This window comes from Centroberyx affinis, unplaced genomic scaffold (assembly GCF_046629955.1).
Source record: "Centroberyx affinis isolate AG114_WGS23_722 - 3 ecotype Tasmania unplaced genomic scaffold, CSIRO-AGI_Caff_v1 ptg001415l_1, whole genome shotgun sequence".
NCBI classification, from domain to species: domain Eukaryota; kingdom Metazoa; phylum Chordata; class Actinopteri; order Beryciformes; family Berycidae; genus Centroberyx; species Centroberyx affinis.
The window spans coordinates 138,632-166,443 of NW_027279893.1; the positions used below are offsets into that span (position 1 = coordinate 138,632).

Genomic DNA, 27,812 nt, shown 5'->3' on the forward strand with positions numbered 1-27,812 from the left:
TGGATGCAGTCAGCTGGCTTAGCAAGCAGAGTAGTCCTCTCTTACATGGGCTAAAAAAGTAAAATTCTAATTTCCAGTCTGTGTAACTTTTCCTTGTTCTCTCCATCCAGGAACAAAATACCTTACTTAAGACAATCTGAATGTAGTCCATGATAAGCTCCTCCCTGATCCCTGCTGATGGATTGTCTAAAGGACATATCAAAAGGTTAAAAGGGAATATGTCTGGCAGATTAAATCAATTTCAAACTGGCATTGATGCCACAGTGTGTCTGGGTTGTTAGTGTTATGAATCTAATCAAAGGTGACATAGAGAACATGTTCAGTGGATTACACTTGTTAAACTTGTTCAAGGCATGATATGGCAGAGAGGTTTGACATTATGCCCTCTACAGTGGTTGCAATTCTGCTGTCATGCATCCATCCTGCAACTATATCCTCCATTAGCTTTTCAGTGCCTGTTGCAGCTTTTTCTTACTAAAATATAGAGTTGAAGAGACATAGAGTAACATAAAATTCATGTCTCTCGATCAGCTGGTTGTCACATCATTCCATGAACCTTCTGAGTGCTAAAAAGAGAATACCGTTTTAATTCAAACAATTTGTCATAGGGGCAGAGCAATACTACAACAGTAGTTCACTGTTGCATGTTGGGGATACAGTAAAATGTGGGATTCCTATGTTGGGTACATCTGCAAATAGAGCAAATACTGCAACTGAAGTGAGTTTTGTGTTTCTTACATCCGCCTGACCTAGTTTCCACACATACACTTCATACCACTCTGATTATTATTTGCCTCACCTGACTATGTTAGTTAGTTTCCCAATGTATCCCTATGGAAAATATGAATGGGCTTTTCTAAAAATGCCAAAAATAAGGGCTACGCATGTTGAATGGATACCCACAAGATATACTATGTTTTGTTCCAAGGGTTAAAATACAACATCACCTTTGTGAATTGTGTTGTTTTAGTTACTTTAATATTGACTTTTGCTAACGAAATGCTAATCATTGGGGAAAGTGGACTACAATAGCACTTATTTTGTTGCTAGAGCTCGGTTTTCTGTGTTGTATATTCAAATAATTAAGATTTTCATAGCATTGCACTGAATAGCTATTATAGTTGTCATTGTTCATATATTGTTATCTTTGCCTTGCTCTTGTTAGTTGTTAGTTTTGTTCCAGTTGTTGCTAGCAACAGACTACAAAGTCTTGTAGTCCCTTTTCCCAAAACGATTATCATTTCACTAACAACAATCGATATAAACTAGACCACATCACTGATACAGACAAAAACTCACAAAGGTGATGTTGGTGTATTTTATTTAAGCCTCTGTCTAGCACAGATTTTATTTTTGGTGTTTCTTTCAAACTCCATTCATATTTTCCATAGGGATTTTGGACTATACACCAAATAACGGAAATGCAAACTTTCCAGCTTACAAAATTACACCAGACTTCCTCTGCCTCTCTTTTCTCTTTCCTAATTTTAGCCTTTAGGCCCCAGACCCCAGGCTAACCCGGCCCCAGCTCCCATTCCCAGTTCCAGACTGTGCCTCAGCCTCAGTCCCAGCCTTTAGCCAGTCACACCTAGCTCCTGCCTTTACCACTGGCTTTGGTCCCCTTCCTATCCTAAACCCTGTCCTCAGCTCGACTCCAGCTCTGGTCCCATATTCATCTCCATGGTCCTCTCTTTCAGTCTGAACTGCATCCCCATTTCCACAACTATCTCACCCCCGTCTCATCCCCCAAACTTGACCTCATTTCAGCCAGAGCCCTGGCCTGAGCTCCTGCCCCATCTCCATCTCCATAATGGCCTCAGCTTTCCATAGCCAGTAACTGGCTCAGTACACACTTCACAAGGTAATTAAAGTGATCTTTCACATTGCTAGAACATTAGCAGCACTATTTTGCAGACTTATGAGTCAACCATCAACAGTGATCTGCAGAGAATAGCAACCCCGGGGAATCATATTTATTTTTTTTTCATTCTCATTCACTTCCATTGTTTGACAATCTACTGTAGTCTGAAACCCATACATCTAATGCAGATACAAACTGCAGTGAAACAGCCCACCCCCAACAAAAAGGAATTATAAAGGAAGTTCTGGAAATAGGTTCAGGTTCAAACAGTGCTAATTTTCCAGCAAAGTGAGCTACAGTATCACTTTAAGGGTGTGCACCAGCAACTGAAGAGAGCCTTAATAAGATTAGCCTTGCCACTTGACAGCCACAGCTTAAGAGGCACCTCTGCTGACCTGTGTGTCCCTATCCAACAGAGAGACGATGTGTGTGTGTGTGTGTGTGCACGAGATTGTGAGATTGTGTTTGGGAGTGTCTATTTATTTGTGTATGCATATCCAATCTATATGTCTGACCACACGCAAAAATCAGAAATAGTTCTTTGTGTGTGTGTTTGCGTGTCTATACATGATCTTGCGTGCGGTTCTCTCAAATAAGACATGCCTGTGCAGCCTCAATCCCCTCCAGTCAGAACGCAGACAGTATATTTTGACTTGTACAGCAGCAGACTACCTTCGCTCTATGCAGTTTGTCTTTATCAAAGCAGATTTGTGCCGCTCAAGAATTTAGAGCATCCACTCAGCCCTTCAACCTCTCAAAACCCTCCTGCCCACCTCACGTATCCCCAGGCTCTCTCCTGTCTGAGGCTGTGATTTGGACGTCACAGGCTTGTTATTACAGGAAAGGATTTTGAAACACGAAAGACAACAATTCACTAAGCGAAAAAGCCTGTGGACTCACTGGAATTTCTCACCAAAGTGTTTTCTACTTAGCACTGAGAGGTGTTTTTAACCGGCACTTGAGGTCACTCCAGGCGCAGGCTCTTGAGGACTGCATAGCCACGGGGTAGCTGGGGTAACTGGACATGGGCATAGATGGTGGCACATGTGCTGGTGGTGGTAGCGGTGTTGTGTACCAGATGCCACATGACTCTAAATGGGCAGCTCTGGCAGTGTGAGGGCAGCTAGTTAAGGAGAGGAAAGGGTATAGGCACTGCTGTGTGCCTGTCCAGCCCAGGCACTGCTTGGCAATAGCCAGGCGCCTCTCTGAGAAACATTTAAGTTGGCATTAATATCATAATCAGAGGTCTGGTTTTGCTCACACAGACAGAAGGCAGTTAAACACAAATAACCCCCCACCCCATACACGCTCAACACCCTTGTCTTTCTCCATCCCTCACCCATCCTTCCCTCTAATTCTACCCCAACCATTCCCTCCTCCACCCAGCCTTCGCCCTCATGACCCCAAACCGCTACGTTCCACCACCCTCTCCGCCCCTCCGGCCACTTTACATTCCCTACATACTCCACCGTCTCAGCCCATCATCACCAGCACTGACTTGACCTGATCATTCATCACTATTAGAGTCACTAGACTCAGCTTTTATCTGCAGCTGGTGAGTCAGTCAGGATGAGAGATTGAGCATCATTCCACATGCTATGGTAATGTTGCAGGGGGGGTAAATATGACAAGTATGTCCATCTGTCAAACGCAAAATTGAGTCCAAAGATACTTACAATTAGTACACTTTGTCAGCAGTAGTCAAACCAACTGTACATCACAGTCTTCATCAGCTAAGTTTGAGCTAATAATCTATTTTCATCAGAAATTGTCTTCCACAGCCCTTTTTACATGCAAGAAATTATATAAAAAAGGAAAGGAATTGTGGCGTAAAACATAAAAACCTACAGCTTCCTAGCACAAAGCCTTAATACAGTGTAGGTTCATATAGACTAATGCACTGTAAGCTGTTTACTCCATCGTAGAGTTTTCCCCTTTCTGTCTGGAGCAATGGAGTGATACGTCTTCATTAGGATATAATGAGGCACCAACAGCTGGCCACACACATGGAGCTTTCCAACTGACTGTAGATAAGACAATCTACTGATAAGTTACCAAGTAAACAATATCCTTGACTATCTCTCTCTCTCTCTCTCTCTCTCTCGCTCTGTGTCTCTCTTATTCTCTCTCATGCATTCTCTGTTCTTTCTCTTGCTGTGTTTTCTCTCAGGCCTTATCTAGCGTTGAATGTTTTTCACTTAAACTCACACTCTGCTAACATGCCCATCACCCATCACCGAATAGGCCGGCTGCTACAAAAACACACTCTGTTCCCTGCCAGGGTGCTGGCTCTGCCAACACATCTCAACCACTTCTCTGCGTCAAACTGTGCGTGTGTGTGTATGTGTGTGTGTGTGAGAGAGAGAGAGAAAGACAGAGAGAGAGACAGAGAGACAGAGAGAGAGTATGTGTCTTTGTGTGCATTTCTTTGTCTCGAATTTCTAACTTTTTCTACTGCTGTTAATTTAGGAATACCAACTTCAGTCTTTCCTACAAGGTCACTTCGCCTTGCCCTCCTGCCATTCCAGTGTCAAACCGTCACCTTTGACCACTGAATTTTCTTCCCAGGGGAATGATTTGAAATTCCTCTCCCATTTGTTGTCTTTCTTGTTTGTTCCTCTGCAAAAACAAAAACAAAAACATGCCCCTGAAATCATCTCCCCAAACAATCAAACACATTGTCTCATACTGTAGATATACGTATGTAGGCGTGCGTGTGTGTTTTGAATCTGTTTTAGTGTGTGAGTGTGTGTGTGTGTGCGCGTGTGTGAGAGACAGGGATGAAGTGAGAATTGAATCTTTGATACTGTTATCGGTTCCATGGTGCTGGAGGACTGTTTGGAAGACCCACTGCAGCTCTGACCTACTTGTGTCAGTGTACAGGCCTGCATGTAGACTGTTTCACATTGTGTGTGTGTGTGTGTGTGTGTGTGTGTTCGACAGCACTTGGGACGGTGTGTGTGTCTGAGGCGAACTCTCTGTGGACGCGGGGAGTGTGAGAAGCTGGGTGTTTTGACAGCTTTAGAGCAGTTCCAGTACAGTGCGGGGGTAGGGGGTGTGCGGGGCTGTGGGATATTTGGGCGAACCGGAGGGGTGAGAATCGGGTCAGTGGATGAGTGGACGGGTTTCATTCCAACATGCGATATATCCATTTTAAGAAAATAAGAAAGAGATACCTGATATGCGTTGCTCAACATTTAAAAAACACAACCGATGATGTCATCTGAAATCATACTATTTGAGGCCAAAGGTATTTAGTTACTTCATAACTTCAATAATAGTCTGTAGTGAATTTGACTTTAGCACAAGCAATCGTTTCGTAAGAGTAGGTGTCACGTTTTTAAAATGGTGGATCGCTCAGTTGGGAATGAAACCCTTCCCCAACATCTGAGGACGAGAGAGAGATGAAGGCAGATCCAGATGAAAGTATTGAGAAAGAAATCAAGGCAAAAGAATTAGGGTGGACTTCATAGGTTTTTTAGGGGGCGGGGGTTAGGTAAGAGGTGACGAGCACATCCATGTATGTGGCTCTGTGTGTGTGTGTGTATTTGTGTGTGTGTGTATTGATTTAATGAAACAAAATAGACATGTTATCATTTGGTAGAATGGTTTTCTCAGCCATATCACTCATGGGAGGCCGTTTGTAACTTTCTGTATTTTGTAGGGATGGATTCCGTCTTGGATATCAAGTTCTTTCCCATGGTTATGTATCCTTGTGTCTGATGTCAGTGAGGGCCTGGTTCAGGCCCTTTGCTATCTGTGGGAAAGTTTGACAGTAAAGAGGTGGCTGTGCCCACATATAGCTGGACACTAGTTGGATGAACACATTTGCAATTCAATGAATCAACTGATTTCTGATTTCTCTTCTGAGGAGAGAGAAACAGAGAAGCTTGTCTCATGCTTTGTAGTCAATCAGTGCCTGCAACTAAACAAAACTTCTGAATTCATTTCTGTTAACGGTGTTGTATTCGATAGAAATCGTGATTTATGGAACTTCAGCAAGATGTTTTCAACTAAATAAATAAATTTGAACCTTTCTCTAAACTTGAGGAGCAATATGGCTGACTAAACCGAGCACTTGTCCAAGGGGCAGTACACTCCTTGTCAATGCCTGAGTCATGTCAGCCAAGGAATGATCTCAGCTCATTCTCCCAACTTTAATCTCACCAAAGTGTAAAAGCTTGGGGGAGTAGACTTCCCACACAGTTAATAAAAGAGCGATAAAGCTTAGAAACAACGCCAAATAGTCCCTCTTGTACTACAGTAGCTGAAAAGGCCAGACATCACCTCAGCCTATGCTACTTGAGAGTTCTCTCACAAATACACCTCCCTAACAAAGGGGCTGCCTCTCCACATTTCAAAGCCCTCTCAGTGCCAGTGCCGTTGAACCCCTGCTTTCTGCAGCAGCATTCCAGCCCATCTTTCATGCTGTTTCATTCTGGCCATGCCAGCCGGGTCAGGGGGCATGGTTTTCTCAGGGCTTCAAGACTACACTGGTCAAATATAAAATAGACATCTCACGCTTCCAGCTCTTGTCCGGTTAGTGTGTGTTTGTACTGTTTTTGCATGTTTGTTTATGCCTTGGTGTGTAAAAATTTACATTTGTATATATATTTATGTATAGCCTATCTGCGTCGGTCTGCAGGCTAGACTGACCACCACCAAAGGTCAAATCAGTTTTCCTATGCTTGTCTACCCATGGTCTGATTTAGCACCATCCTGGCTTCATTCAGCTAATAGTCTATGTCAGCCAGTGACTACTGATCTAAAGCAGGATCTGTCACTGAATTGTAAGCTCAGAATGCAGTGGGCTTGAGTGACAGCTTTGACATAATGTAGCTATGGGAACAGGAGTTTTTTTTTTGTTGTTGTTTTTTTTTCTCCAGTCATATCAGCATCAACCCATTACCCAGACTCTTTTGTTTTAGTACCAAATTCAGCCAGTAGATGTCTGTCTTTGGTCTTCCACAGTCATAAGAGGAAGTTTGTAGACAGTACTTTTTAGGGTCCCCACATGGCCAAACACTGCAAAATGCTCTAGATAAAGTGTTATCTAAAAATAAAGTTTCACCATTATATCTTATCTCAAATTGTGGGCATGAATATAATGAGAGGCTGATCCTGGAGTCAAAGGAATGTTCTTGTCCAAAAACATGATTGGGCAAAATTTTTCTGGTGGATACCATCATCATGTTCTTTACACATAGGTACCGTATTTAAGGTTCAATTAAAAATAATATTGCTGGCAGAATAGTTTCGTGTTTTCCTTTCTTGGCAGCATGGAAGCGTTTTCCCCTCTGGCACAGCTTAACATTCCAGAATTGAATTCCCAGACATTGAGGTCTTGGAAAACTATGAGGGCAAAAGACTGGGTATTTTCCACAACAATCCACGATCTGCCTTTTTTCTTGACTCCTGTATTGGCTTAGCAACACACAACTGTTGCTATGTGGTAGTTGCTATGCCTATAAACCAAGAATAAGCAGAGGGGAAAGAATCCTCTCGATTGCCTATGCATAATGGCTATACTATTACATTGATTTTTATTTTTAATAGTGGATGTTATTGCGATGTGCTGCATAAAAGTTTCAGTTTTCAGTTTTGTGAGTGGATCATTGCAAACTATGGGCCTTTTACATATGGGAAGTATGCGCCCAATGATATGAGCAGTCAATGACATCTATATGAGCATAAACCCACCTAAACTCAGAATAGGCCTACCCATCTTTTTATTTGTGAGATACCCACCATTTTGGACTGACATAAATCTTTATGATGCAAATTAGTTTTAGAAATAAAAGTATAAAAGTATACACCACAGCAAGTAGAATGGAACTGATGTAAGTTATACTGTATGAAGATAGGGTCTTTACAAAAAATAAGAAGCAAACAAACAAAAACATTGATTTTGGCTTATATTGTTGATTGTTTGCCTTACGATGATAATCAAATGGAGTTTACAGTTTACGGACTCTAGCCTACCACTGCTTCTATAAGTAGTAATAGCTCATCAGAGAGAGTGACAGGACAGCGGTGGGTGTGCGTGCTCCTACAGGAAAAAGCAGCATGCCTGCGGGATGTTTTGAGTTAACAGGGCGGGCAGAACACAGTTTTGACTGGCTTATGACTGGCTCATGTCTTACCAACTCTAATGCTGCCTTCAGGTGCTCCTCGTAAGCCCCTAACTCCAAGTTCAAAAGGCATAAATACAACCTGTCGGTGCGTTCAACTGCCTTTGTTGGAAAATAAAAAACAAATAGGCCCTGAAGCAAAAGCGGACAGAGCTACTTTGTGATTACAGTGGAATGGAGAGGAGAAAATATGCATCAGGCATTAAAACTTAATTAGCCTACAACTTGCCAAAAGTTGTAGTATAGGCTAATACCTAACTTTTTAGCATCAAGTATTGACATAACTTCCATGCTCTCCGCCCCAAAAAATGTCCACACCCATGCTCGGGTATCGTATCACAGAAAATCTCCACTTCCTCTGTTGCACTTGACTGCTTTGTCGGAGCGTAATCATGCGCGACGCTCTATTGTTCTCTCAAATTTCCGACAGCACCTGAAGGCAGCACAAGACGAGCCACCGGGAGTTGGCCGAGTTGTGTCGTGACGCGCAGCCGTGGAGGCGTGCCGGTGAGGAAATCAGCTGGGGGAAACAACAACAGAAAAGGGGGTGGCTCAGACCAGAGAGCCTCCAGGCCGGGTTATGTTTCGATTTCACTTAAGTAGGCGACAGTTTTAATAAAAACAACAGTAGTAGCGGGTCTGCAACAGACAGGACCGAGTCGACACTGGCTGAGAAGTGTGAGACGCTGGATCAAGACGGCAGAAAGAAGAGGAGGATGTTGCCACTGTGACAGGGCAGAGGTCTCGTGCGACATCCGCAGTTCATATATGCTCTTTGACAAACACCGGGACCACCGCGACCACCTCTTCATTCTCCGTGCGTCTTTGTCCGGTTTCAGTGACCGGGCTGAACCACCCGCAGAGTGGCATGTGGGTCAACTCCGGAACCGTCGGAAGGTAGGGACCTCTCCTGCAGGAACAGTGGGGTCACCTGCTCGTAATGCAATTCTCAATATGCACAAAGCAACCAACACACTATTTAGCCTATATGTCCATGCCTCCAAAGGGTTTATCGACAGGCTGCTGCTGCACCTCCCCTATCGAAAACAATCACGCTACCCTTCCTATAATATTCTCAATAGTACTCAGTAGTGAGTGTATTGTGATCTTATTATACTTTTTTTTTTTTTAAATCTTCTATTACATCCATATAATAGCCCTATAATGGCCATGTAGGGCTCACATTTGCATCCTTATAAATTGTATTAAAGCATTATTTTCGCAAAGGATGTGTAACAATCTTCTGATTTGCATGATTTTTTTTTTAATTCCACACGTGTGCTGCACATCCTGCTGTTGCTTGAAGCAGCTTGCCTTTCGATTCAGTGTTGTAGTGCAGCGGATGGGCTTGGCTCGTTACGCAAGACTTATCAGTGCATCTTTTGGGGGTGTAGGCTGCTATCCACCTGCCTTTATCTTCTCACAACGTCGGTATGTGAAAGAAATCTACCACCGTACCGACTGTGGTGTGTAGCCTACCTTTTATCTCGCCGGACTTGGTAACAATACATCGACTGCCTGGTTTCTTGCTGAATTGGTTTCCAAAAAAAATATGAATGAGCCAGGTGGTTATGAATGGCTGCGGACAGACAGCACACGAGGCTCGTTTCATTGATGCACTATAGACTGCAGTGGCCTACGCCACAATGTTTACTGCAGCAGCATGTGGATCCTCATTGAAGGCAAATAGGATGGTTTTTGTGATAATAGATAACATGCAGAATCTCAGTTTGTAGGACTTGCATGCACACACAGGCGCGCGCACTCGAACACACACACACACACACACACACACACACACACACACACTGTAATTCAGATCCCTACAGCTATGAGCTCATTAGATGGATTGTGTTACAGATAGGTAGATCTGTAACTGGTGAAGAACCCTTGCTCTCCAACCAGGAAATAATAGTCAAGGAATATTTTATGTGAGGAATTTTTAATCACATTCCCATTTCCAATCATCAGCAGCTAATCATAACTGCAGGATTTAGTGTGCATAAGCCTTTTGGCGCACCTTTCTTCCAAAATGAGCAATCTTCATCTTTTGGTCAAGATGTTTTTAATCTGAAAAGATATCTTATTCATTAATGGCCAGTCTGGGAGTGTGGCTTGTTCTTTGTTTAACACCAACAGTTCTAAATGTCATTATTTACGTGGGCATGAAGCCATGGCCGAATTCATTATCTTGCCCTATCTACGGTTCTTTTTCCACAACCTGGTCAGAATGTCTCCAAAAACATTTGCCAGTGCTGAACCACCACTGAAAAACTGTTCTGGACAAATTATCTGACTGTTTTATCTAGCCATGTGGTTTGGCCATTGAGACCAGTTTGGTTTTGAGTTAGCTACATACTGAAATTCTTGGCCTGCTACTGCTGCTACTGCTCTCAATGGATCAATGGTCAGTACTTATTATGTGACTGTATACTCTTATGTATACAGTCAGATTGATATGGAACAGAGCTGCCCATTGTCCTGATGAGGCAGTGTGCCCTACTCTCTGACTGTGTCAACAGCTTTGAGATAACAGAGTGCAGCACCGACAGACCCACATGGAAGAGTCAGCCTCTATTATATGGCTGGCTTGAATGTTCTGACCTAGGGAGCTGACTGTAGTGGAAGGTGGACAGAGGTAAATAGAGCTTGCAGTTGTGAGTGTGTGTGTCCTCTCCTTTCTGAGCACAATATGTTTCGACAAGGAGAGTAAACCACCTTGGGTGAGGAAAAAGTATTTTGTGCAATAGAGCCTGGCGTGTGTTCAGTATAGTTGGTAGTATAATATGCCTGTAAACTCTATATTCTTTGATAATCAGCTTCCAGGCATGCTTGAGTTTTTAGGACTAGGTTTTATCACGTAGCCCATTTTTCATATACTTTACATTATGTAAAATCCCTTGTTACATTCCCACAGGAGATGTGTGGCCTGGAATATCGTCTTCCAGACAAACTTAATCCACCTCCCCATGGACAAGGTTGCAATAATATTTGGGTCACTGACTGAGGCCTTTGGCTCATTATTAATGGTCAACCTTGTTAACAAATTGGCAGCTCATCTGATCATTTTAACTGAAGAGTGGAGAGAGATGGAAGCATGAATGAGGGAGCAAGACAGGGTGTTAAAGAGGGAGAAGTGAAGGAAGAAAAAGTGAATGAAATAGGGGAGAGAGATGTAGAAAAAGATAATGTGTGGGAGGAACAGTGAGTCCAACTACTGGAAAGTGAGGGATTGAAATAGAAGCGAGAGATAGAGAGAAAAGAATTGAGACAGTAAGAGGGAGGGAGAGAGAGTAGGAGGAAAACATGGACAGGGGCGGAGGAAGGGAGATGGGGAGGGATGTAGGAAATGAGGGCATCGGGAGAAGCCTGTCTGTGTTTACAAAGCATTATTGCAGCAGAGAGGAGAGAGAGGAGCGAGTCTTTCTCAGACACGCTGCCATGCTTCCCTCAAAGACACTTTCATTCATTCCTGCTGCTGTTAGGATAGATGCATAGATTTCTCTCTGCCAAAAGCTGTGCATTAACATGAAATCAGGATATTGTAGCCAGCTAGCAAGCTGGCTGGTCCTTCTGCTCCTCTCCTCCTGTTTACCATCACCGAATCCTAGCTGCAGATGTCAATACAACCCTTCTGTGTGTCTCTGTGTGTGCATATGGGTGAGGCAAATATGTGCATGCATGCATGTGTGTGTGCCCGCGCAAGTGTGTGTGTGTGTGTCTGTGTGTATGTATGTGTGTGTATGTATGCGAGTCTGAGGTCTACTGTCAGCCACACAGGGAGCTAGTCAGCCATCCAGGGAGCTCAGCAGAGGCTACAGACCAGGTTATGTAACCAGTCTATGCCAGCTGCGCCTGTGGCAGTCACTGTCTCTCACACACACACACACACACACACACATACACACACACACACACACACACACACACACACACACACACACACACACACACATACTGTACATGAGCATATACATATGTTCAAACACACATTTTTATAAATTTTTACAAATTTTGTTTCAACAACGCAAAAAAAACCTATCACTCTTTGGTAAACAGTTGCATGCATGGCTGCACATTAGCTGTACCCAACATTTCTTCCCGCATGCACTAACAATTACACATGGACACTTTGACTATGCAGTCAAGCCTGTGATAGCGTAAACCCCTAGCTCTGTGTGAGCGAGTGCTGGCCCACGGTTAAAGCAGGTGGTTATTGGGGTCATTTCTGGCGGGGCGGGGCGGTGGAGGGAGCGAGTGGTGGGCACCTGCGTCACGGCATAGGGGTGAACTCTAGCCCCAAGGAAGAGGACAAAGAGATGGATGAGGGGTTATGGAGGGTTTTTGGATGAGCGGTTGCCGCCAGTGGATCGCTAAAGGTATTACGTAACAGAGGGAGATGAAGAGAGAGAGAAGCAAACGGGGTGTGGGAGGGGTAACAGCTTAATGCTGCTCTTTGATTGGTGTCTACAACAGTGCAAGTAGATCATAGATTGATAGATAGATAGATAGATAGATAGATAGATAGATAGATAGATACATAGATAGATAGAAGAGAGCGGGGTGGACGTGCCACTGAATGGGTAAAGAGGGAGAGGAAAAAGAGCAGGGGTGGAGGGAGGAGAGGTTACTAAAGGACAGAGAGTGAAGCGAAGGATGGAATAGCTGTATACTGGAGCAGAGAAGGAGAGACAGAAGAAGGACAGGGGGAAGAGACAGATTGAGAGAGTTAGTCAGCGGGTCAGGAGGCGTGGGTGATCGAGCACAGCTGGGAACAAACCAGACAGACCTAGACAGAGGAATAAATGAAAGGATTTGGACAGGAAGGGAGGGATGTGTAATAAAAAAAACAAGAGGTAAAGAGGCCAGGAAGGAACTGTGGAATGAAGAGAGAGAGAGAGAGAGAGAGAGAGAGAGAGAGAGAGAGAGAGGAGAGAGAGAGAGAGAGAGAGAGAGAGAGGAGAGAGAGAGAGAGAGAGAGAGAGAGAGAGAGAGAGAGAGAGAGAGAGAGAGAGAGAGAGAGAGAGAGAGAGAGAGAGAGAGAGAGAGAGAGAGAGAGAGAGAGAGATCTCGAGGTCCTCTCCTTATGAAAACCCCCTCTGGCCTAACAAAGCCATACTGAGACACAGACTACCCAAATTATGCATGAGTTTCTTTGTCTGCCTGGACGTCCTGCACCACACACACATACACATACACACATGCGCGTGCAAACACACACACACAAACACACACACACACACACACACACACTGAGTCAATCCCTGGTGGTGCGGAGTGAAGCAGAAGGTTGATGTTTGTGTGTTGAGTGGGTGTTTGAGCTCCTGTCACAGTGTTCCTATCACTGTGGTCTTGCCTACGCCCATCAATATGTCACTACAAGAGTCAGAAATACATGTACGTGTGCGCCACACACACAAATGAGACAGAACCTCTCTTTCTTTCACACACACACACACACAAACACACACATACACACTCACACAGTTTATTGTCACATTCCATCACTTCATTGTCCTTGCAGTCTCTTCAGCTGCCCTGCTGGGAAAATGACACCGGCCAGCAGATGATGTCTAGACGTCTGTGTACAGTTCACTATCAGTCACTGGCTGCTGGAAATGAAACCGGAGCTTTACTGCTTCTAGAGCTGCAACTAACGATTATTTTCATTGTCGATTAATCTGTCGATTATTTTCTCGATTAATCGATTAGTTGTTTGGTCTATAAAATGTCAGAAAATGGTGAAAAATGTTGATCAGCGTTTCCCAAAGCCCAAGATGACGTCCTCAAATGTCTTGTTTTGTCCACAACCCAAAGATATTCAGTTTACTGTCATAGAGGAGTAAAGAAACCAGAAAATATTCACATTTAAGAAGCTGGAATCAGAGAATTTTGACTTATTTTTCTTAAAAAATTACTCAAACCGATTAATCGATTATCAAAATAGTTGGCGATTAATTTAATAGTTGACAACTAATCGATTAATCGATTTTTCGTTGCAGCTCTAACTGCTTCCCTCTCCACTCCTCTGATCTGCTCTGCTCTGCTCTGACAGAGTCTGGCTGCTGCCCTTCTCTCACACAAGTCATAGAAAAGATTACGCATGGACATTTGTTGGTCCGTGTGTGTATCTGTGTGAATATCTGTACTTTGTTGCTAGTGCGTTCAAGCAGTGACGTGTGCGTATACTTGTGTGTGTGTGTGCTTGCGGTGACCGCCACATGATCAGACTCATGCCTGACTCGGAGCCTGATGCAGAGCCACAGATGGAAGATGATATCTGGGAGCCCGGTGCCCTTGATCCCCCTGAGAAACTGTCCACACCACCACCAACACCGCCTCCCAGTTACATCACTGTTCACATCGTTCCATGCCTCACAGACTGGCCCTAAGCTTATTACTGCACACACGCATGAACGCACGCACGCAGACACACACACACACACACACACACACACACACACACACACACACACACACACACACACAACGCTTGTAGACTTACATGGGTCAGTGATAGAGGATCTTAAAGACTCTCCACTGCACATGCTCTCTCTCTCTCTCTCTCTCTCTCTCTCTCTCTCTCTCTCTCTCTCTCTCTCTCTCTCTCTCTCTCTCTGAGAACGACACTGCTGACCATAGAGAGAAGCATCAGCAGGAAAAACAAAGTGATTTGTTCCCCTGAGCAACCTCAGTTATTGTTGGTCTTGCTCTGTTGATCCCAGCGGCATGACTGGCTGATTCCAATGCAGGGCTGACAGTCCCTCTCTTTCTCTCTAAGACTCTAATAATCCCCCCCCCCCCTCCCCTTGTCTCTCTCGAAATCTCTTTTACTTATCTTCTGTTGCCTTGCAAAAAGCAGGGAATGAACCATGCTATGCATCCTTTCTCCCCCTCCTTCCGTCTGTCTATGTCTGTCATTGCCTGTCTGTCTCTTTCTGCTCTCATGTCCTTTGCCACAAAGACTGATTGTTACAAAACTGCTTGTGTACCACGTCAGGCTGCCCACTTGTCCCTTCATCCCTCTTTCCTTAACACAGCGCTAGGAGGATGTCTGCTTTGGCAGCTGCCATGGCCATTAGGCAGATAGCTGTTGGATAAGAGCGAGGTTGTAGTAACTTTTTACTGCTTCTTCTATCACTCTCCCCTACATGACGTGCAGAGATGTACGTGCCTCTGGAGGTGTCATGGCCAGACAGGTGGCAAGGGAAAGAAAGGTATTTATAACTCCGAAAGGCACAGTTCTCTCAGTTTCATATGGACCATACAGGAAACAGCCTCTTTGACAGGCACTCCTCCTCAGCTCACATACACTAAGGTAGGCTGACTGTGCTATACTCCCCGCTCTAGACTAGCTGACCCAAAATGGGACTCGTTCTGACAAGCAAAATGAAGACGGAATATTGATGACATGGTTTTCATTGTAGTTCGCATGGGAAATTGATGTCTTGGGATATTACTTAAGTGCCCATATAGCAACAGCGACATACCATTATTAAACAGAGCAAGATGAGTCCAGGGAAAAAGAGGAGGGGGTCGGAGGTGTGTGTGGATATAGAGAGCAGGTTGTGGCTGAACAGTAGGCTGCACACATGGCTCGTGTGTCCGATGAATAGATGCCGTTTTTAGCTGCTGCTGTCTGTCAGTGCTGGGCAGGAGCATTGCGCTGGCATCCATGTCAATGGAATAACAAGCGACGGCCTTTATGAATGTTTCAGAGGCTCTATTTATGGGGCCTTGGGGTGGGTCTCACAACCAGTTGCAAGGACTGATGGACTGATTAGCTGGCTACAGGTCTGCAGTATCAGTATCACCTTGACAAAAGCGCTTGTGCCTGGCTAACTCTTTATGCGTGGGTCGGTTATGCAAGAGAGCAGATTTTTCCAGGAATGTTAAAGTGGGTATTGACATCTGTTTTGACATGTCAGAAATGTTTGTAAGCAGTTTATGCAAAGGGGATTTTGATAAGCTTTTGACAGGCTTGTGTGGTTTTAAAAGAGGAAGTCAGTAGATTGGTGGTCAGTCGTTTCCGTTTCAGTGCAAGCCCACAGTAAATATATTTGACCCCACAGATGATGCAGCGCTCTCTTTGGGCCAATGAATGACCTAAAAAGTGCATTAAAAATTCCAGTATGTGAGATTTTATTTTCTCTATCTTTTGTGCTGCCGACATAGATGCTTCATCACTCTCCATTCTGTGTTTTCTGAACAGAAGACGCTATCTTGGCATCTAAAGGGGAGCAGAGATGGGGAGGGACAGAAGGTGGGGGAATTGGGAGGAAAAGAGACAGTGAGCTCAGGGGAACTCTCTCTCTTTCTCCTCTCTCTCTCTCTCTGTCTCTCTGCTGTTACAGAAATAGCTCTGCGGTCCCTCTATTCCTCAGCCTGCGAACCATGTGTTCTGTTGAGGAGGTTGGCAGGAGCCTGGGTACACTGGTCAGTACAGCTATGGGGGCTTAGGGCCCTGACAATGCTTCTCTAGACTAGACAGGACCGGACTGAACTGGGCGAGAGTTCGGAGCCATTGTGCTCTATGCCAGTAGCCTTCACCGTCGAAATGCAATGTCATTCCTTGGTGGATACCTTAATGTTTTTTTTCCATGAATTTTCAATTAACATCTTTTTTTTTCCTCTCTCCTTCCTCCCGTTCTCCAGGGCCCTCTCCATGGATATAGACACTGACTATGAGCGGCCCAATGTGGAAACCATTAAGTGTGTGGTGGTCGGGGATAACGCAGTAGGCAAGACCAGGCTTATCTGCGCCCGGGCCTGCAATGCCACCCTCACACAGTATCAGCTGCTTGCCACCCACGTGCCAACCGTCTGGGCCATCGACCAGTACCGTGTATGCCAGGAGGTGGGCACACACACACACACACACACACACACACACACACACACACACACACATGCATGCAATGTGGAAAAAAACACATACAGACATACTCATGTGTGCATATGTATACCTTTGGACATGGCTAATCCTAGGAAACTATCAATTTGTTGAATAGGTCAAAATGGTCTGGTGCAAACTTAACATCTCTCTTTTCAGGAATTAAGAAAGAAAACATCCTTAATTTTAGACTGATGACCATGTAATTTGACATGATATGTTGGTTTTGGACAGGGTTTCATTAGCCCAAGGACTGTAAAATTTGGTCCACCCATAGAGGGATGTGTGATCCTTCAATTCAAGTAAAAACACAAACATCGCTAAAAGTGATGGAGTTAAGAGGTTTTGACCTGATAAAGGGGATGTTGGTTTGTGTTGCAGGTGTTAGAGAGATCTCGCGATGTGGTGGATGAAGTCAGCGTGTCCTTGAGGCTATGGGACACCTTTGGGGATCATCACAAAGACAGACGATTCGCCTATGGCAGGTGAGTACACACACACACACACACACACACACACACACACACACACACACACACACACACACACACTGCTTCACTTTGTATTTCTGGTTCAGTAGGCCTGCCCTGCAGCCAGAACTTGGTTACTGACCTAATAACTCAATTGCTGGCTGACTACACACACCTTGCAACACTTGCCACTTTGGAGAACATAAAACCACAGGTCACGGTTAATTTGGTGCAACCAAGAAATTGCGTCGTCTTGGCTGTGTAATTGGTAAGGGATTGACACAGTTTTCCTCAGCTAATATCTGCCCAAATTCAGCACAGGCTAGTTCAGGAGAATGTACTGTAACTTAGCGCTAATCTCAAACACAAACACAAACACACCCACATAACATTTACTAACTCAAAATCGTGCTGCTTGCTTCTGTTTATGTCTAATCCATCTGACATGCTTTTCAGTTGAACTCTGCCCTCTGGCTGTTATATCCTTCCTCTACTAGACATGATTGGATCATCGCTCTATCCCTCTTACTTTCTATCCCTCTGTCTGTCTATCCCTCTATCTCTCTATCCCTCTATCCGTCACTATATCCATTTTACCCGGAACTTTCATCTTTTAATGAGCCTCTTACATAGTCCTGACCCACAATCAGGCAGCAGGACTTACACACACATCCACACACACACAAAAACACACGTGCATGCACACACCAAACTGTGCAAGCTGTCCGTTCTCTCAAGGGTGGGTGGATGCACTTTGTTTGTGTAACAGGTCACCCTGTCACTTTCTGCAAGTGTATCGGCATGACAGACTGTGTGTGTGCGTTTGTAGGTTGCATGTACTTCAGCTTGTGACTCAGAGCTCCTCCCCTCTGTCTTGTTCTCACGCTCTCTTTGCATGTGTACATTGGTACAGTATGTCTTTTTCTGTTTGTGTTTGTTATGAGGTGTGTGTGTGTGTGTGTGTGTGTGTGTGTGTGTGTCCGTCTGCATGTCCTGTATGCTCAGTCAGCCTGCAGTCAGCTGATAGACACAGTGCCAGCTCAGCTGTTCTCTGCCTGCCTGCCTCCCCGGCTTCTGCAGCTCCAGGCATCAACATCCCCTCCTCCTCCTCCTCCCTTCATCCACCCATTCACCTCAACCTCACTTGGCGCTGTGTCTATCAGCTGACTGCACCCTAAGCCTCACCCTCCTCCACCTCCTCTTCCCTATACCCCCCACCCCAGCCCACCCCACCCCTCACTTGCTCAACCACGCTCCACAATCATTAGCCTCCTCTATGCCCTCTGTGCTTTTCTACTCCTCCACACTCTCCACACCTTCTTCCAATCCATGGCCTTTTGTTGATATAAAAACTTGAAACATCAGATGGTCAGAAATGCCCAGACTGTCACATGCTTTCTTATGAGTGGAACTTTCTGGTCGGGCAAACAATTTCAGCCTGAAAATAGGCTAAGCCAAACTTAACCTGAGTCAGCCCCAACTTCATTTATTCAGTCGCCAAAATTTCCTAAAAATACACATCTGATTTTCTTGTCTGGCTAAATAAACAAAATAATGCTGTAATGATTTGAACCCAACCTATCCATCTATTTTTTAGCCATCTTTTTTTTCTTTTTTCTTTTTGTGGGATTGGACATATGATAGGGTCAGATGTTTGGCTACACTGACATTAGATCTATGATTTATTTATTTATTGAATAGAACACTGTGCTAGTAAACAAGTTTTACTAGCATTTTATTAACGTGTTATAATATTGTTGTGACAGAATTAATGAGCAGTGTTATGCCAGGATGAGTGATAGCAGAGTGATTTAGACGCCTGCATGATACCTCTTAATTTCTTAATTGCAACGGAAAGTCTGACTCAGTATTTTGGAGATTTCTACTGTGTGTGTGTGGGTGTGTGTGTGTGTGTGCATGTGTGTCTGTCCTTACATAATCTGGCCCAACCAATGACCTTTGGAGTTTGGATCTACTGATCCACCACACACACACACACACACACACACACAAAACATGATAAAAACAGTCACTGGCACAGATACTTATTATATATCAGTGCAGGTGGTAGATTATTGTCCGAGAACACAGTAGACTGCAAAAACCACCAATGCGGATCAGTCTGTTTGCCTCATTTGACTCACATCTGCTGTTTCACACAGATGTATCAAGTTCATACCTGTATTATTAAGCTCAAAGATGAGATGATGTACAAGCAAACTCCACACCCTTGTGCTTGCATAAATCCATTTGTAAATAAACATACGTGCACATTAACATTGACATGCATGTACGCACATATACACACACCAGCCGACACACAGTGACCCAGCCTTAGCTACGAGAGTGAAGGCACGTACACTCATAACATTTCAAACAGCCATGGTAATGAGCCTTTGACATAGTGCTAATGTGAATTCCTGTGTGTTTGTGTGTGTGTGTGTGTGTGTGTGTGTGTGTGTGTGCGCTGTGATGTAATGATTCGGTAGTGTATGTTATGTCTGACTGGGGGGAGTGGTGGCTTTCGCGAGGTTACATTAGTGGAAGTAAAGATGGACTATGGAACCTGTGTGTACACTGCAAAAAATGCCCATCTTAACAAGTCATTTGATTTAGTGTACATCTTCATAAATCATTTAGCACTTATAACCACGTTGCATTTTCCTAAAACAAGTGAGCTTTTTTTTCACTTGCCTGAAGAAAAGTAAGACTTTAAGACTAAATACTAGATTAAATGACTAGCTAATACACAGTTTTTTTTTACAGTGTAGTTCTTTGTCTGCTCAGTAAATCGACCATGTTTGCTGCTGGAGCAGAGGTATTTTCCCCCAGGGAAATGTAAGAGGTGTTTAAGTGGTGTGTAATGCAGTTGGCAAGCTCTTTAGCCCAGGATCTATTGAAGTACCTCAAATCTTCTGGTTTGCATCTGAATATCTCTGATGTTTAATTTTCCCCCACAATGAACTCAGGGGAGGGACTATGGATCGGTTTGCCCAGTTTGTCCGTCGGTCTCTCCATCCATCTGTCCCTCACACACAATATCTCAGGCGCCACTGAACAGATTTTTACGAAACTTCGGGGAATGATGCGTGTCTTTGCTCCATTTCAGCATTTTCAAAATAACACTAATTGGCCTAAGGGGGGTGCTACAATGTTTGTTTGATTGTTGGATGCCACTGATCAGATTTTCATGAAACTTAAGGAAATGATGTGTCTCTTTGCTCCATTGTGGCATTTTTAAAATGACACTGGTCAGCCCAAGGGGGGTGGGCACTGCATCATTTGTTCGCTCATCCATTTGTCACACACAATATCTCAGATAGCTCTGATGCGATTCTGACAAAAGTTGGGGAAATGATGCATGTTCACTGCTGCATTACAGCATTCAAAATTAGACTGATTGGCTCAAGGGGGAACTACAATTGCATCTCAAAACAAGGTGACATACTTCATCATTCGTTGGGGCTACATGTTTACTGTAGTTACTTGTTGGTTCATTTGTTTTTTCTAATCATTTTCTGTTTCAATATGCGCAACGATGTTACATTGTTTAAAACTGACACACACACATGTTAGCTCTCCATTTCATCATCAGTAGGCTATTAGTAATGGTTTCTATGTACCGCTAATGTAACATAGGCCTAATCTAGTAACCCACAGATGCTAGGGTCTAATGCCCTGTGTTGTTTTGAGAAGCAGGACATGTAGGAGTTGTTGGTTCTTGCACTGTAAGCATTGTGCTGGTGCTAACTGATCTGTCTCAGTGACACAGAGCTCTATCAAACATTACTTAGACACAGACACACACACACACACTCACTGGCCTGTCATAGCCATGCCACAGAAACATCAGCACTAGAGAACAGCCGTAAGTGCTGCTGTCTGCTTGCTCTAACACATCAGCTGAGGAAATGAATTTGTGTGTGTGAATGTGAGTGTGCATGTGTGTGTGCATGTGTGTGTGTGTGTGTGTGTGTGTGTGTGTGTGTGTGTGTGTGTGTGTGTGTGTATCCTGATCTATTCTTAGCCTTCTCTTTGTGGCCCATGTAGCCTTGGGGGGCTTAGGGAGATTTACGTAAGAGAGAGAAAGACAGGGGCTACACAGATCACCAGCCCTGGAGGCCCACAGACTGGCACACACACACACACACACACACACACACACACACAGACACCAACCTTGTGACCCCACCTCACAGCTTGCTCAGTGGCACTGTTCATGCCCCCACAATGCCTTGCAGCAGTTGAACAAGCTTCTTCTATGCACATACATGTTTTAACATAAACTGACAAGATGTTCAGTGACTCAGTACTGACCCTTCTCTTTCCCTTCTCTCTTTTCTGTCCCCTCCACTCCCTCAAAGACTGCCTGTCTTCTCTCCGCTGTCATCTCTCCCTCTTCTGTGTGTCTGTCAGTCCGTTTCAGTATCTCTCTTCTCTATTCTCTCTGTTTCATGACCCAACGTATCATCTCTCCTCCTCTCTCTTTGTTCTCTCTTTCTCGTCTCATACTGTACATTGATCTCTGTTTAGTCATAAGTGGTTGAAATGAACAATATCATTGATATCCTCTGTCTCTCTCTCTCTTTCTCTCTTGCTATTTGCCTCTCCCTCCTCTCTAGGTCTGATGTGGTGGTGCTGTGCTTCTCTCTGGCCAACCCAAACTCCCTGCGCCACGTTCGCACCATGTGGTTCCCGGAGATCAAGCACTTCTGTCCCCGGACCCCCATCATCCTGGTTGGTTGCCAGCTGGATCTGCGCTACGCTGACCTGGATGCTGTTAACCGTGCACGACGACCCCTAGCCAAGTGAGACCCCGTTTACGTCTGCCATTGATAGTGTAGACAGACAAATGCAGACAGAATATGCAAGGAGGTGGCATTCACATAGAATTGCATGTTGGGTTGTTATAATCAGTCAGATACTGAGCGGTAACAGCAGCATAATGGTAACTGAACTGAACTGACTGTCGGCTGATAATCACTCTAAATATGACATTTGAGTTGGCCTACCAATGATTGGCCTATTCTGATTGTGCATTCTGATGTTGTCAAGCAAAACCCGTAAGGCGGTTGTGCCATTTTTAACCAACCAAGCAGTGTGCTGCTATGTATTTTATTGTCTACTTGTGAAAAATTTCACATGCATTACTGTACGTCAATGCATATCTATGAAATGTAGGTCAGCTTTATAAAAATGAGTATCAATAGTAATTCACAAGTATTCAGCTACATACAGTAATTGTCTTGCTTTTGTGTTGATTTCTGGTATTACTGACGGACTCGCCTCCTCCTTCCCCACACACCCAACTTGCTTATACTTACTAGCTGATGGTTTTCCAGTTTTTATCTGAACATTATTAGTATCATTATCATTATCTCCTCCTGATCCACAGACCCATCAAACCTACAGACATCCTTCCCCCAGAGAGGGGCCATGAGGTGGCTAAGGAACTTGGCATTCCCTACTATGAGACCAGCATCGTCGCCCAGTTTGGAGTCAAAGATGTTTTTGACAATGCCATCCGAGCTGCCCTCATCTCCCGTCGTCACCTGCAGTTCTGGAAGTCCCACCTGAAGAAGGTCCAGAGGCCCCTCCTCCAGGCGCCTTTCCTGCCTCCCCGCCCCCCACGCCCCATAGTGGGCATCCCAGACCCTCCTCCCACAGACGGCGAGGCTCCTGACTCCCTCTTCTGCCAGCCGCTGTGCGCAGATGTTCTCTTCCTCCTGCAGGGTGGCACCACGCGCGTCTTCGCACACAAAGTCTACCTGGCCACTTCCTGCTCCAAGTTCTATGACCTCTTCACCCTCGATCTTGGTGGTTCATCTGCAGGGCCACGGGGGGATGAACAGGAGAGCGAGGAGCACTCTGAGAGCGGAGACGAAGATGAGCAGAGCAGGAGAGGAGCCAAGGAGCAAGCTGGGCGCACTAAGAGCCTGGACATTGATAAAGACGGGGTAGATGCAGGAGTGCGGGGGCTGAACCGACCCCTGCTGCCCCAGCAGGGCTCCCTGAGAACTTCCCAGAGTGATAATGCCCTCCCCTCTCGAGCCATGTGCTCCGTGGGAGCCTTGGGGACTGGCCGTGCACTTTCAGGATGGGGAAGGGGCTTCCTGAGTGTGTGTCTGGAGCATGTTGATGACCCCATGACTGGACGGCCACGACTCATGACTGTGGTGGCCATGGATGCACTTATACAGGAAGAACCATTCCAGGTGATGGACTTGACAGCCCTGAAATTATTAAACATTGTTAAACATGATAGGGGATATTAGAGCTGATGAGAATGATTGTATTGAAGTGAATGGCAAAAATGATCAGCATCATTGCAACAGGCTACTATCATGGCATCATTTTAACATTGCATTGTGTTATTTTCATAGTTGCACTGAACTGAATAAAACGTACACTTTTATTTGCATTTATAAGCATTTATTTGATGTACTGATTTTCTCTGGTCCCAGGCGGTGCTGCAGTACCTGTATACAGGCAGCCTGGACGAGGGCCGAGGGGACCTGATGCAGGTGGCCACCATTGCTGAACTGCTTGAGGTGTTTGACCTGCGGATGATGGTGGCCAATGTCCTGAACAGAGAGAGCTTCATGAACCAGGAGATCACCAAGGCTTTCCACGTCCGCAGGGCCAACCGCATCAAGGAGTGTCTCAATAAAGGGACCTTTGCTGGTAAACTACTGTGCCAATCCACCAGTACATCAGTATTTCCAATAGCATCAGTGTCATTGTAGATGTTTTTCATGTATGCATTACTTAGTGTGTGCGTGTGTGTGTGAGAGAGGGAAGAGTCGGAGATGGTGGGAAGATGAGGAGGAGTGAAAATGAGAGAGAGAGAGGATTTTGTTCATTCCGAGCATTTTCAATTCAGTCTCTTGAAATGTACACATTGTGTACATTTGATCATAAATTTACCCTTGTATATTTGTTAGAAAATATGCAATTTTGTGTGTAGTGGTTTATGTGTATTCTGAAGTCTTGTTATTGTCATCAAATGACTTGATGACTATCTGTTGTGCTGTTTGGAGTCAGTCTTTTCAGTCTGTTCTGTGTCTTTTTGTGTCCATACTTGTGTGTTTCTTGTGTCTGTGTGTTTATGTCTTGTTGTCTGCCCCCCCTAAGCTGTTGTGTATGCATGTTTTCGCAGCATTTGCAGCCAAATGCCAGACATCCGCCATCTCTGAAAAAAAGCCTGTCTCACATTCAACTCTTTTCATACTGCCTATGTTGTCTTCGTGTTAATAACCATGGGAATCTGTCTCTAACAAAATGAATGCTTTTAAGAGATTATATAGATTATTTAGATACATTTATCACAGTTGTCTGAACTGCACTGCTTCTCTTAGTTATTGAAATAACTCAATGATTGACCTAAAGATAGATATAATCCTGTGCTTTCAAATGCAACCCATTACAACATCATTACACTAGCATAGTTGCTTTGTTCCCTATGGCCACTTCCCCTACCGCAGCAGTAGTCCAGAGTTCATACAGGAATCCCTCCATGACCTGCTACCCTGTGTCTGTTTCGTAGCGTCCACAGCTCTTCTTCCCTTACTCTGTGTCGAAAGCCGTTCTGTCTTTCTGTCAATTTATCTCTCTGTCTGTCTACCTGTGTCTATGTCTCTGTGTGTGTCTGTCTGGCCTTCTGTCTGCCTGTGTGTGTATGTCTGGATGTCTGTCCTGTCTGTCCTGTCTGTCTTCCCCCCTCTGTAGCTTGGGCTTCTGTGGCACGCCACGAGATGAATGCTCTTTTCCCACCCCGGTTTTAGATGTGGTGTTCCGCCTGGACGATGGCTACCTCCCGGCCCACAAGCCCCTGCTCATCTCCAGCTGTGACTGGATGGCCGCCATGTTCCGTGGCTCCTTCATGGAGAGCTACATTGAGGAGGTGAGTTGAAGACCGAAGGGAGGAAAAGACACCGGGAACAGCTCGGGGATGGAGTTACCCTTAAGTGCTGAGGAGGGATTCAGTTCCCTTGACCTGAATCCTAACCTTAACTAATTTTGGTGAATTTACACTAACCCCAGGTCAGCCTCGAGGGGCAACGTAATCCTACACCTGTACTCAAGTCTTATCAGCACTGAGCAGTAACGTCAGATAACAGAATCAATAAATGGGGTTACGGTAAACGGGTTACTCAGATAAGGTTTATTGGGTTGGAAGTGTGTTGTCTTGATGACTGTTTGTACAGACGCTTGCATAGTGTCAGTGCGTGTGCTGTCACTGTGTCTGGAAGGTGGGGGTGTACAGCTGAGGAGTGGTGCAGACTTGTTTAAGGCTTGTCATCTGAGTGACCTACAAACCGTCGCTTCACCTGCAGATGTGTTGAAAGCTCAACAATTACCAAGCCCCCTAAGGCCTTGCACACATAATGAGCACATACATATAGAAGGTTCCCACAGAGGAATGCACATACATACACACACATTTCTGTCTCTCAGACACGGTTCAAGCCGCAGGAACCTACTCATGTTGGGACTTCCTGTTGGGCCGTGTGATTTCCTGTTCTTAGTCATTGCGCAAACCAGAGATACTGGGCCTTGAGTCTGGTCTTTTATTAGCAGTTACATCCCTATCAGCCTTTGAAGTACATATGAAGTTCTTACTTCATATGAATGTAATCTTGAGTTTAGGTAATAAAACAAAATCTATCAGCTTGTGTTTACATTAGTGTTATACTGCCAGTTTGTTAAAAACGTCCTCTACTTATAAACATTGCCACATTTATGTGACGCAGTACAGTACAGAGCTCTAGCCTATCACTCACAGCAGAATGAGGATGTGGCAGTAACCTGTCTGAAGTCTTTACCATAGCTCAGAAGAGTCCCTCTATCCAGGTCAGCATTCCCCATGTGGCGGGTCCGGTTACCCCAGGCCCGCTCTCTCTTGAGGCTCAGGTTCTGGACCTCCGGTGCTCGTCCCGGGGCAGTGCCTGTGGACCGGACCTGACCCGCCCAGAGAGGGAGTTCCTGTCTCTGGCTGTCCTTTGGCCGAGGCTCCCTGGGCTGTGTCGGAGAATCAGATCCCCTGGGGTACAGTTACTTTCAAGCTCAGCGGGGTTAGGTTACGCAGATTTAGGCCCTCAGAGGGAAGGGAAGTATACTCCTAGCAAACAGGTTGCTATCCGGATAGATGGATGGACAGAGAGGGAGAGAGAGAGAGAGAGAAAGAGAGAGAGAGAGAGAGACGGAGAGTACAAGCGTCTTGTATTCAGTTAAGATGTAAAGAATGAAATTATAGGAGGCAAGTTGAAACAAAATTTAATTTTGGGTAGACCTGGAAAAGAAAAACGATTATGTATTTTGTGTTTCCACAGGGTTAGTATTTTATTCCAGAACACACCATGTGAGTGGGTAGAGAAAAAGCCTGTTTCGGCTATTGTGGACGGTGGTGAAAACAGGACATCAGCAACAGTGAGGGGAGCGCAGTGTTTATTGCTGATGGCCCGCCAGTGTCTATGGTTACTCTGAATGGTTCATGCTTGTGTCTATTGTGGCATTGTTTATGGCATGATGCTGGCACAGTGCGGTAGGCAGGTGCCCTTGAAACAAAGCCTCAAAGACTGACTGGACAATGAAGCCGTGACGCCGTCAGCATTTACGATCATGAGCCCGAGTGTGTGCTTGTGCGTGCATGTAAGTGTATTTGCATTTTTCTGATGCTGAAGAGCTTGTGCGGTGCTAGTTTGTGAGTTTGATTACACCCTCAAACCAAAAGCTCCGGTTCCCTTATTTCCCTGCTGGCTTTGACAGTCTCCCCTCCTGAGAGGCACAGATGTGGCTCTGATTGTGCGCTGTGCAAATGTCACTGACGCACACTTTGCAAGTGGAATTGTCATGGCATTGGCTGGCTATATATCTTTCTCTCAGGCATACAGTACATCTTCCTGGATAAATGCCTGGCTAGTTTGAGAAGCTGTCTCAATAGAACTGAGCAGAAACACTTGATGAAGCACTTAACACTGGCATTTCAAAAGAAGCAGAGGTTTTAGAGCTGGACACAATGGCTTGTGCGCAGTCTTGAGAGAGCAGACGGTCTTGTTCTATTCATGTACTCTAAAAGGGAATCAATACAGGAGGAAATAACTCTGAGCGATTTGGAGGTTGGAGGTTTAAAAAAAGAAGTGGAAATCAAATAGTGAATGGGGTCTAATGAAAAGTGGCCCCTAAAAATGGATTAACAAGCCTTCTGCTTCAGGCACGGATAGTGACGTCAAGTGACTCATCGCCCAATCACTGCGATGGATTTTAACTTGTAAAGTTTCTCCAATTCTACATCTAAAGAACTTTATACACACGTGGTATGATCAAATTATATAATAAGTGTCATTTATTTTGGCCACTATGTGCGCTCCAGCATGTGATCAGCCAGCGCTGTTCCATCTATTTTCACTCACACCTTCTGTATTCTCGCCACGCTCCTCTCTCGCTTCCCTCGCAGT

The 27,812-nt window shown here is 44.8% G+C and overlaps 1 protein-coding gene across 3 annotated transcripts in view; it reads left to right on the forward strand.

Moving 5' to 3' along the window:
- rhobtb4 (Rho related BTB domain containing 4) overlaps positions 1 to 27,812 on the forward strand; it is a 47,907-nt gene that overhangs the window by 10,711 nt on the left and 9,384 nt on the right. For 2 of the 3 annotated variants that reach the window (XM_071526496.1, XM_071526497.1), the window contains exons 3-8: positions 16,648 to 16,849; positions 17,267 to 17,370; positions 21,978 to 22,163; positions 22,751 to 23,570; positions 23,820 to 24,039; positions 25,140 to 25,258. In XM_071526496.1, coding sequence (XP_071382597.1) covers positions 16,658 to 16,849; positions 17,267 to 17,370; positions 21,978 to 22,163; positions 22,751 to 23,570; positions 23,820 to 24,039; positions 25,140 to 25,258 — 1,641 coding nt within the window. In that variant the 5' untranslated portion in view covers positions 16,648 to 16,657. Of the gene's footprint in view, positions 1 to 8,644; positions 8,890 to 16,647; positions 16,850 to 17,266; positions 17,371 to 21,977; positions 22,164 to 22,750; positions 23,571 to 23,819; positions 24,040 to 25,139; positions 25,259 to 27,812 lie in introns of those variants that run through there. The other variant, XM_071526495.1, reaches the window with a different exon arrangement.